The following is an 11,839-nucleotide window of genomic DNA, read 5'->3' on the forward strand; positions in this document are numbered from 1 at the left end:
CCTGGGAGGGCATGGGGGGTGGGTGGGAACTGCATGCCCCAGGAATTGCGTGGGGTGGGGCACACTGGGCTGCAGCTCCAGCCTAGGGCCGGGCTGTTCCCAGCAAAGATGGTGCTGGGAGTGGGGCTACAGGGGGGCTGGAGCCTCCCAAAAATTTGCCATGGCACCCCCCAGCACCACCACTATATGGCCCAACCTCAGCCCCCAGCCTCCAAAAGGAACAGCCTGGCACCGCCTCCCAGCCCCTTCCCACCCCCCAGGTGTGGCGGCTGCATGCTCTGGATCTATACCAGGGAGGGCAGGCTGCCACTGTGGGCTAGGAGGTGGTGCCGGGCTGTTCTTGGCAGAGGCTGGGGCAGTGCTGCTGTTGGGCAGAGCAGTGGTAGTGCTGGGAGAGGGTTGGGAGGGCTACAGCGAAATTTCAGGTGGCTGCAGCCCCCCATAGCCCTGCTCCCAGTGCTGCCACCTGGCTGGATAGCAGTGTGGCCCCAGCCTCCACCAGGAACAGCCCAGCCTCAGCTAGCAGCTGCAGCCTGCCCGGCCCAATTCCAGGGGCACGTGCCCCCCCATGCCCTCCTGGGGTGTGTGCTCCCTGGATGAGCCATTCATGGCTCCATCCCACCCCATCTCTGCAGGGCCTGCCCCTGCTCCAGCCCCACTCCCTCTCACCACTGCTGCAGCCACCTTTGCTGCCCCACATTTTGGGAGGGACATGCCCCCCTAATCTGTGCACTGCAGAAGCAGCTCCTACTGCAGGCTGGGCTTTGCGCCCAAGCCCTGCTGCAGCTGGCCTGGGAGCAGTCGGACGCATATGGTGTCAGGCCACTCCCAGGCCAGCTGCAGCAGGGCTTGAGGCGCAAAGCCTAGCTTGCAGTGGGAAACGCCTCCGCCAGGCCCAGATGGGGGGCACATGTCCCCTGAAGCCTCCGCCGGGGTATACACAACAGTGGGAGCCCCCCCTGCCCCTGAATGAATGCCCAGGCTCAATCCTCCCACCACCTGCCCGATGCCCCACTTACTGGGCAGCTCCTGAACTCTGTCCCTCAACATGGTGGCCTTGATTTGGCCCCCACCTCTTCCCTTCCCCAACAACTGACTTGCTGGGCTGGGGGGGGGTGCATGCACACATGCATGCACATGTTCAGCCCGCCTCCTGCCCTTCCCCAGCCCAGGATCACAAGAGGCTCTGGGATCAATGGATCAATCCCGATCGACTGGTTGGTGACCACTGACATAGGGATTAGCAGACATTTTTTTTTTTTTAAATCAAGATAGCCTGCTTTGATCATTGTTCAGCTTTTATTGCTTTCAATGTAGTCTCCAAAAGATAACAGTGTTATTTCCTTTTATAGTAGATAAATTTACATTAAAGACATATTTTAAGGATTTCTTAATTATGGGCTAATCCTACAAGATGCAAAGTGCATTACAAGTCGAGGGTGCTCATACCACTATCAGAGCATAAAACAACATTGTTGTTCCTTCTACAACATCAGAACCATCAGCTCTAAGAACAAGCAAAAGCACACGTAGAGAGGTAAGTCAAGGCCTTGATGCAATTACGTAAGTTTCTTTCCACCTTAAAACGAGAAGCTCTTTTAAATTGAGAACACTATTAGCCCACACATCTCACTACAGAATAATGCCTGACCACAAGAGGAAAAGCAGACAGAAACCACTGGACAAAAATCTGCTAGGCTCCACATGGACATATAAAACATGGATCAGCCAATGCCCTCCATCTCACTGAGGATTATGAAGAATAGAATGGTGAGACAGACACAGGACTCTCTTATACCCATTCCAATAACAGTAAAGACATTTCATAAACCTGCTGAGGAAAAGCTATAATTCAGTTCTCTTGCCAAAGCTATTTTTATAAATGTTTTCATGATATTACTATATTGTAACTCAGAAATGTAATTAGTTATTTAAAATTCATTTTGTTTAGTTATCACAAGGGTACAAAAAGTTCAAATGCACGTGTATATTTGCATTCTAATTTACAGTAGTGGGTAGTTTTTGCTGGCCTTTTAAAGTCTTGATTATCTATACTTTGACATATATCTTATTGGAAGTGTTTCTGTTTTTAAAGACAATTACTAGTATTTGCTATTTAACGCATCATGGTTTAACAAATTCAAGTATAATTATAATAGATATATGAAGACATCAAATTTTATTATGGTATTTATGACATCCTCATTTATCACCTTTACCCTTAAGAGTCTGTTATGGGAGCAACTCCAATACCGCACTCCTGTCAGAGTGGTATTTACATTCACATACATAAAAACTCAAGGCAACTTTAAAATTAGTACTGGTTGGGCTGAGCCCAGGTTTAAACGTTAAGTGTGTATAAAACCTACTCATTAACTATGTAGATAAATTAGTAAATATTAAAAAGAAAAATCACCTTTCAAAAGCTGATTCAAGTCCATAGCATCATGCAAAACCTTTCGATTATATCTGCGATCAATCTCGGAATCTAGTAAAAAAGATACAGGTGTCAGACTGGGTTTCATTTTTTTCCCTCTAGTTTGGTAGGCTCTACAAATTTTGTACTGTATTTAAATCTCTCAAAATTACCATATAGTTCTTGGCTCACATTTTCCTGTCGTTTTATTTTCAGTTTCTTGTCATTTGATGCTGCGAGTTCAAAAGACTGGATAGGACTGATGTCTGGTGTTGACAGAGGAGTAACGTCAGTCACTGTATCTTCAGACTCCTCTGTGTAGTCACCAAGCTTCGGTTTTAATTCCACTGATTTTACTCCTGATTTGAACTTTTGCCGTGGAGACAGAAGAGCCAAGGTACATGTATTTCTCTTTGAAGAGGAGTGGGATGAATCCGATATGCAGCTGTCAGAATCTGTATCTGAACAATCTGTATCTGAACTTGAGGAGGAGGAGGAGGAGGAGGAGGAGGAAGAGGAGGAGGAGGAAGAGGAGCTGATATTGGTATATTTTTTGTTAACTTTCTTTATGCCACTAGACTGCTTTGCCGATTTAGGTCTAACCCTTTGTTTTTTGCCATCATCACTACTATCCTCTTCATCTGTGTAATAGTCTTCTTCACCTTCTTTAACTATTTTGGGGATTCCAGCTGGAATGTTTTCCTGTATTCTACTTGTTGCAGATATTCTCCCAGAGGTACCTGCATTCTCTGAATCAGGAGAAAGTGACAATGAAGAAGCATTCCCAGGATGGTCAGTGTCACCATCTACACGCTGCTCCTTTAGCAAAGCTCTCTGTTTCTCTTCACTTTCCTCATTAGGACAGGAGTCTTCTCTTGATTTGGTTTCTGATGCCAAGTCTGATGATGCTACATGTGTACCTACTTTTCCTATGAGCACACTATTTTCTTCATTTTTCTTTGGTGCTTCTTCAAAATCACTATCAAAGAATGAATGGTCCACTTCACCCTCTGACACATCTTCATATCGGTCCATTTCAAAATTATTTTAGTGTCTAAAATCTGGTCCTACAAATGAAAGAAAGGATTTTCAAAAATTTACAAAAAAAAAAAACACACATGAAAGCATACCTTGAGTATGAATTCTATTATATTTCTATTTGAGTAATAATGTGAACCATGGTACTGCTCTATAGTTAACTATGCCACCATAGTTCACCATACACCTTTTTCACCTACTGTATGATTTCTAGATAAGAAACCAAGATATTTTGATTTAACAACATACATTGTCACTATTAAAGTGAATGTGGCTTTTTCTCTCCCCCCTCTTTCAGCTAAAAGAAAATTCTGCTAACATTTTTTGTAGTTAAAAGGTCCTTTCATTCATAATGAAAATATCTGACTTTTTATCCCACCAACTCTGGAACTATCTTGTTGCAATAACTTTAGACATTGTAGTTAGAGAATAAAATACCCAATGAACACATGGCAGTCACATTTCAGCTGTCAGTGGGGACCTCCAGCTCAAGACTCCCTATCTTATCTTGTAACACACAAATCTCCTCTGTGAATCGGACAAAAACTCACTCTCACCACTGAGTTATACACAGACTAATAAAACTAAAACAAATTCTGTTGGTATTTTTTGCTGCTGTCAACTGGTTATACATAAGCATTGTTAGAACTGGAACTTATTAAGTTTGACTTGGCACTAAAAAGTAAACCCAACTAGTCCCCTGCTTCATATGCTTTTTGATTTACTGAGTTCCTCAGGGCCTATTATTCTCAGCTCTCTTCACACTTTTCAGCTTCTGTGACACTTCAGAGTTTTAAATCATGAATTCCCATATGCGAAGAGATGGATTACATGAAACGTATGAACTTATGACTTAAATGTATGAACTTGTGGGGGACGGAGGGATCAATCTGCTGACCTCACCTGTTGTCTCAGGAAGTCTGCTGCTTGCCCAGAGCCCAAATCCAAGATGTCACAGAGGTATTACAGAGACTCATCTGGCCCTCTGACTATTACCTCATGCTGCTCATCCATGTGGGCACCAATGATACTGCCAGGCGAGACCCTAAGCAGATCAAACGTGACTACAGGGCTCTGGGTGCAAGGGTGAAGGGGACAGGGGTTCAGGTGGTGTTCTCTTTGATCCTTCCAGTCAGGGGAAAGGGCCAGGGCAGGAGTGGGTACATCCTGCAGATCAATGCCTGGCTGCATAGCTCGTGTCGCCAGCAGGGCTTTGCCTTCTCTGACCATGGGATGATGTTCCAAGAAGAAAGATTGCTGGGAAGAGAGGTAAGGGTATCTTTGCAGACAGGCTGGCTAACCTACTGAGGAGGAATTTAAACTAGGTTCACTGGGGGATGGAGACCAAAGCCCTGATATAAGTGGGTGACCTGGAGGAAGCAACAAGCAGGAAGGGGCAATGGGGAGGTGTTCTCATTCTTCAGGAGAAATGCCTGTACATGAATGCACAGAGCCTGGGAAACAAGCAGGAAAAACTGAAAGTTCTTGCAGTCACAAAACTATGATGTGATTTAAATAACAGACTTGGTGGGAGTTCGCATGACTGGAGCTCTGTCATGGATGGGTTCAAACTATTCAGGAACGACAGGTAGGGGAGGAAGAGTTGCACCTCATGTAAAAGAGCCATGTGATCGCTCAGAGCTCCAATATGAGACTGGAGATAGGCCTGTTGAAAACCTCTTGGTTAAGGTCAGAAGAGAGAACAACAAGGGTGATGTTGTGGTGGAGGTCTTCTATAGACTACACCAGAAGGATGTGGTGGATGAGGCTTTCTTCAAACAGCTGGCGAAAGCTTTCCCATCAGAGGCCCTTGTTCTCATGGTGGACTTCAATCACCCTGACATCTGCTGGGAGGGCAATACAGCAGTGTGCAGGCAATCCAGGAAGTTTCTAGAGAGTGTTGGGGACAAGTACCTCGTGCAGGTGGAGTGGCCAACTAGAGGCTGTGCTCTTCTTGACCTGCTGCTCACAAACATGGAAGAATTGGCGCAGTGTACTAGTAGATGGCAACTTAGGCAGCAGCAACCACAAGATGATTGAGTTCAGGATCCTGAGGAAAAGGATGGAGAGTAGCAAGTAGGGACCCTGGACATCAGAAAAGCAGACTTTGACTCAGGAAATTCATGGGCAGGATCCCCTGGGAGGCCAAACTGAGGGGGAGAGGAGTCCAGCAGAGCTGGCTGTAATTTAAAGAAGCCTCATGTAGAGTGCAGGAACAAACCATCCTGATGTGCAGGAAGACTAGCAAGAATGGCAGAAGACCAGCTCAGTTTAGCAGGGAACTCTTCAGTAAACTAAATCACAAAAAGGAAGCTTATAAGAAGTGGAAACTTAAGCAAACAACTAGGGAGGAGTATGAGAGTATTGTTCTGGCATGCAGGGATGAAGTCAGGAAGGCCAACATGCAACTGGAGTTGCAGTTAGCAAGGCATGTGAAGGGCAACAAGAAGTTTCTACAAGTATGTCAGTAAGAAGAGGAAGATCAGGGAAAGTGTGGGTCCTTTACTGAATGGGGGAGGCAACCTAGTGACAGATGACACAGGAAAGGGTGAAGTGTTCAATACCTTCTTCACCTCAGTCTTCACAGGCAAGGTCTGCTCCCAGACTACTGTACCTGGCAACACAGTTCGGGGAGGAGGTGCTCAGCCAACAGTGGCGAAGGAACAGGTTAGGGACTATTAAGAAAAGCTGGACATATACAAGTCCATGGGGCTGGGTGGAATGCACCCAAGGGTGCTGAGGGAGCTGACTGATGTGATTGCAGAGCCACTGGCCATCATCTTTGAAAACTCATGGCTATCAGGAGAGGTCCCGGATGACTGGAAAAGGGCAAACAGTGCCCATATTTAAGAAAGTGGAAAAGGAAGATCCAGGGAGCTGCACACTAGTCAGCCTCACCTCAGTCCCTGGAAAAAATGATGGAGCAGATCCTCAAGGAACCCATTTCTAAGCACGTTGAGAAGAAAGTGATTAGGAACAGCTGACATGGAATCACCACGTGCAAGTCACGCCTTACCAACCTGCTTGCCTTCTATGATGAGATGACTTGCTCTGTGGTTGCAGGGAGACCAGTGGATGTGGTACACCTTGATTTTAGCAAGGCTTTTGATGCGGTCTCCCACAACGTTCTCACAGGCAAGCTAAGGAAATACAGGCTGGATGAATGGATGGTAAGGTGGATAGAAAATTGGCTGGAGCATCAGGCTGAGAGGCTCAATGTCTAGCTGGCAGCTGGTATCAAGTGGAGTGCGCCCGGGGCTGGTTGTGAGGCCGGTTTTGTTCAATATTCTCATCAATGACCTGGAAGATGGCACAAAGTGCGCACTCAACAAGTCTGCAGATGACACCAAACTGGAGGGAGCAGTAGATACGCTGGAGGGGAGGGCTAGGATTCAGAGAGATGTACAAAAAGTGGAGGATTGGGCCAAAAGAAGTCTCATGAGGTTCAAACAAGGACAAATGCCAAGTCCTGCACTTCGGATGGAAGAATCCCATGCACCAGTACAGGCTGGGGGCTAACTGGTTGGGCAGCAGTACTGCAGAAATGGACTTGAGGGTTACAGCGGACAATAAGCTGAATATGAGCCAACAGTCTCGCCTTGTTGCCAAGAAAGCCAACGGCATACTGGGCTACATTGGTAGAAAGCGTTGGCAACAGGTCAAGGGAAGTGATTATTTCCCTCTAGTCAGCACTGTTAAGACTACATCTGGAGTACTGTGGTCAGTTTTGGGCCCCTAGTATAGAAAGGACATGGACAAATTGGAGAGTCCACTGGAGGACAATGGAAGTGGCGAGGGCGCTGGGGTACATGACTTCTGAGAAGAGGCTGAGGGAACTGGGCTTGTTTAGTCTAGAGAAAGGACTGTGAGAGGATTTAATAGCAGTCTTCAACTATGTGAAGGTGGGTTCAAAAGATGATGGAGCCAAACTGTTCTCAGCAGTGGCAGATGACAGAACAAGGAGCAATCGTCTCAAGTTGCAGCAAGAAAAGTTTAGGTTAGAAAATTCTTCCTGACATCTCATTAGGAGGGTAGTAAAACACTAGAACAAGTTACCTGGAAAGGTGGTGGAATCTCTATCCTTGGAGGTTTTCAAAAAACAGATAGACAAAGCCTTGGTTGGGATGATCCAGTTGGGTATGGTCTTCCTTTGAGCAGGGGGCTGGACTAGATGTGATGTCCTGAGGTCCCTTCCAACCCTAATCTATGAATTGAAGCGTCAAGAAATTGGAGATTTTGCCATGATACTAAAGCCCACAAAACCAAGGCAGCTATGGGAATCCCGGTAAGCCAGACATGCCCCCTAAACTTCCTAAGATCTGCAAAGCAAATAAGCAGGGGGAAGACTGTGGAGCAATAAAAAAAAAAAAGTCTGAAAAAGAGCTGAACTCCTCCCAGAGCATTAGAAATAAGGACCACAATCAAGACAAAACATCAAATCACTATATCGGCTGCAGGAGTTTTGCTCATATGCATTTTTTTCTACATTCCCCAGCTTCAAGCATCTCTTACAATCTCTTTTATTAGATCAACTAGATTTCTGCAAAATTTTCTTTAATTGCAATTGAAGATTTTTTTTGCAAAAATCTAGTTGTTCTAAGAAAAGATGTCACCTCTACTATGAGTTCTAATTCCTTTTGCCTCTAGACCAATATGGCTACAACCTGGATACCCTCATGCAATCTGACACCCAGCTCCCATATGCACTCTTAAAAAAGAAATGTAATGGCAAAACACTTCAGTATATTAACAACTTTATAAATAAATATTTAAAAGATGAAAAGCGATGGCTACTTTATATTTAATAAATATTTAAAAAACAGAATATGTAAAGGCTCATAATTCAGTAGTCCCAAAACAACTTGAATTGAGATTCCTTTTTATTTACAGACAGCTTTCATATGATAGATGCTCATTTTGCTGGGGTCATGTGACCCCAGCTGTCTTTCCTGCCCATGTGCAGGAGGACCAAACCTGATGATTTGGGTAGCCCTGCCCTTTGACAGGTGCACCGCCCCCTGGTCACCATCTTGGAACCAATGTCCGGAGCACAGGCAGCCCCAGGCAGGCCAGAAGCAACTGCACCATGGGGTGCCAGGCATGGGGCAGGGAGGGGCTGCTTTCTCCCCCGCAACCAAGCACTCAGCACCACCTTGTAACTTGGGCCCACTCTCAGCCTGGCGGTAGGGTGGTTACAAGCTGGTGCTGAGCATGGGGAAAAGTGGCCCCTTGCCTGCCCCATGGCCAGTGCCCCATGCTGCAGCCACCTGCAGCCTGCATGAGGCTGCCTGTGCCTGCTCCGGACAGCTCTGCGTGGGCTGCGAGCACCTGCAGCATGGGGCGCCAGCCATGGGGCAGGCAAGGGGCCACTCTTCCCCACGCTCAGCATCAGCTTCTTCCCTGCCAGCAAGCAGGGGGTCAGGACTGTGTGCTGCCTCCTGCCTGTGCCGTGGGGCTGGGGGACACTGGGTGTGAGTGGGCAGGGAGCCAGTGGGAGCACAGAGCCCACACTGGTGTCCTGGGGCCTGTGCCAGTAGGGCCCAGAGCAGGGTGGCAGGAGCGCAGGGTCCCAGCTGGCAGGGGCTCTATGGAGCTGACACAGCTCCCCCTCCCTGCTGGTGCAACCCAGCTCAGCTCCACGGACCCCTGCCAGCCTGTGCCCCACCTGTGCTGGCCCTGGGACATTGGTCCCAACACATTGGGACGCTGGTCCCAAGATGGTGACCAGGGGGCAGGGCACCTGTCAAGGGGCAGGGCTACCCATGTGGCCCTTGACAACCTGCCAAAACTGGGTAAGCAGCCCTCAACCCAAAATAATTGCCCACCCCTGTTCTAAAAAGTTGTGCGTGAGAGGCCCTTGACAGCTGACCAAAACTCATTAAATGGCCCTCCAGCCAAAATAATTGCTCACCCCGATTTAACCCATCACATCTGCCACACAGTATGGTTACTGAGAATGTCAGAACCCATGGCTGAGAGAATTCAGACCTTCCCATCTCAAAAACACATACCCTGAATATCTGAACTACAGAAGAATTATTTTTAGCAATAAAAACAGTTCAAATGCATTTCCACAATCCTGTTTTACTCAAGAGACTGTACTGGTAACACATTATCATTCAGAACATCACTAGTATCACTCAGAATATCACTCTCTTCCATTCTCCAGGCAAAATCTCTCAAATACTTTAATCTTCATATTAAGAACAGATGCCATTGGCCACCTTTTCCACCACTCTTCTTAGGCATTTCCAGACTAAACATTAATTGAATTTCATACCATCATTAAAACAAATGAGAACAGTCTAAGTTGGCGATATATTTTTTATTTTATGCTCTCACCCACCTAAGACACATACCTTTAGACAAACAGGATCAACACATTGTAGGTAACCAGGAATTTTTCAGAGACAGTAACCTAATTAAACATACTATTTTTTAGTAAGACTGTGTGAAGTACACAGTTTCATTAATGTTTCAACTGTCAGACTATAGAAATAAGTCAAATTCTGCAGTTGTAGTAAAAATGTGACTAAACCCCAGTCCATATCCCAGATCTCCAATGTTAATAGCTATTAAAAGAAAATATGCTTGCTGGTGTATACTTGTCCATCCATCTATCAACTTCTTACCAAACATCAAATGTTTATACAAGCCTGTATCTTGGGAACCCAGTAAATAGTCAATGAAAAATTCAATGAGAGTACAGTAAAGTCATGCTCATTAAATTCTTGTTGGACCAGAGCTCTACGCAACATCCTCAAATTATACATCAACCAGTTGCTCATCCTAACAATTAGTAAGAAACAATAATCTTCTACCAGCTCCCAAGTTTTAACAAAAAGAAACAAAATCCCATCCAAACTAGTTTCTGAAGTATTTTTATAGTTTTAACTGCACAAATGTAGCAAGTTTTTCATAAATCTGTCATCTCAGAAGATCAATTTGGAGGTGGAATCCAGTAATGGATCCCCCTGGATATTTGGCATAATATTAAATATTACCAAAGTGAGGTCTAATCTTAAACAACTGATGTGTGCCTGAGACCTAATATTCACTGTAACTAAATTATTTTGTGTGATTATACATTACTTTTCCATAATATTGTTTAAAACCTTTGTGAAGTATAGGACAACAAAAAGCATCCAAACTACCATATTTTCTAACGTACAACACCCTCCCCAAAAAACCCCAAACCCCAACAACCTAGGGTGCATGTATTAAGCAGGAAAACTCTTTTCTTTACTGAAAAGGTAGCATGCCTGGAGACACTGTGCATGATATGCAGCTGCCAAGATGGCCCAGCAAGCTGAAGGGGCAGACTCCTGTGTTAAACCTCCAGACAAACCTATAGGCTAACCACTGTAGCTTGTGCCTAAAGCAGCAAGTGAGCTGCTGGTAGTATCTTGATGAGACCTGTGATTTGGAAAACTTTATTTACAGGAACTTATACAAAGAACTACTTACACTAGAGAAATAACAGTCTTGCTATTGCCCTTACAAGGGTCTGGGGCCTAACCATTTGTGACAAAGTCCTCCTGGGAACAGAGAGACAATTCTACATCAGGCAACTGGCAATGGGCAACACTGCCATCACTCACTAGTCCAAATTTCTGGACCTAGGGGGAGCCCTGTTCGCCAGATAACAAGGCTCCATGCACCAGCAACAATCTGTAGGCCAGCAATGGTCTGCCAAATATTTGGAAACACTGTTCTATGGTATTTCAACAGGAAAAGGGATTAGTTAAGTTTCGTGAAAGGATAAATTTGATCATGCCTCTGAGGCTTTGTATTAGACTGATCAAAACTGAAATACAGGAGGTAGCACATTGAAACTCCTGGCACACATTTATTTAAAGGCTGGATGCACAATTCTGGAATTGGTATCAGATCCCAATCATATCACTACTAGTTGCTGGTACAGGGGGAGTCCAGGATCAGAATCAGGATACTAAGCTCGCGCTGCACCAGAAAATTGAAAGCTGGATGCCCTGTGAACTCAGGCTTTATGGTAGGGGGACCATGCCATAAGTTCAGTTCAAGGCACAATGGAAACCAACCATGAAATTACTACACATTTTGTAGAATAATTTTCTGGTTGGTTTTACATTTTGTGGCACCATTAATGGCCTGAACATGTGGCTTGGGGTACCATTTAACACCAAGGTTCCCTCTAAGGTATGTGCCACGCAAAAGTAAAAATCTTGCCGTGCACAAACTTTTTAACACCCGCCCAGAGGAGCTGGGCACGGAGTGTGCTGAAGGCACCGAGGCTGGCGTGGAACACTTACCGAAGGTCAGCGCCTTACCAGAGGACTGAAAGAGGGCCAATGTGGTTCCCATCTTCAAAAAAGGGAGGAAGGAGGACCCGGGAAACTATAGGCC

The 11,839-nt window shown here is 45.6% G+C and overlaps 1 protein-coding gene across 1 annotated transcript in view; it reads right to left on the reverse strand.

Moving 5' to 3' along the window:
• Window positions 1-11,839, reverse strand: part of CFAP97 (cilia and flagella associated protein 97) — a 40,050-nt gene that overhangs the window by 22,323 nt on the left and 5,888 nt on the right. The window contains exons 2-3 of the mRNA XM_019521915.1: window positions 2,590-3,483; window positions 2,417-2,488 (exon numbers count right to left, since the gene is read on the reverse strand). Of these exons, the coding sequence (XP_019377460.1) occupies window positions 2,417-2,488; window positions 2,590-3,451 (934 nt within the window). The 5' untranslated portion in view covers window positions 3,452-3,483. The remainder of the gene's footprint in view (window positions 1-2,416; window positions 2,489-2,589; window positions 3,484-11,839) is intronic.

This window comes from Gavialis gangeticus, unplaced genomic scaffold (assembly GCF_001723915.1).
Source record: "Gavialis gangeticus isolate Ggan-Ray unplaced genomic scaffold, GavGan_comp1, whole genome shotgun sequence".
NCBI classification, from domain to species: Eukaryota; Metazoa; Chordata; order Crocodylia; family Gavialidae; genus Gavialis; species Gavialis gangeticus.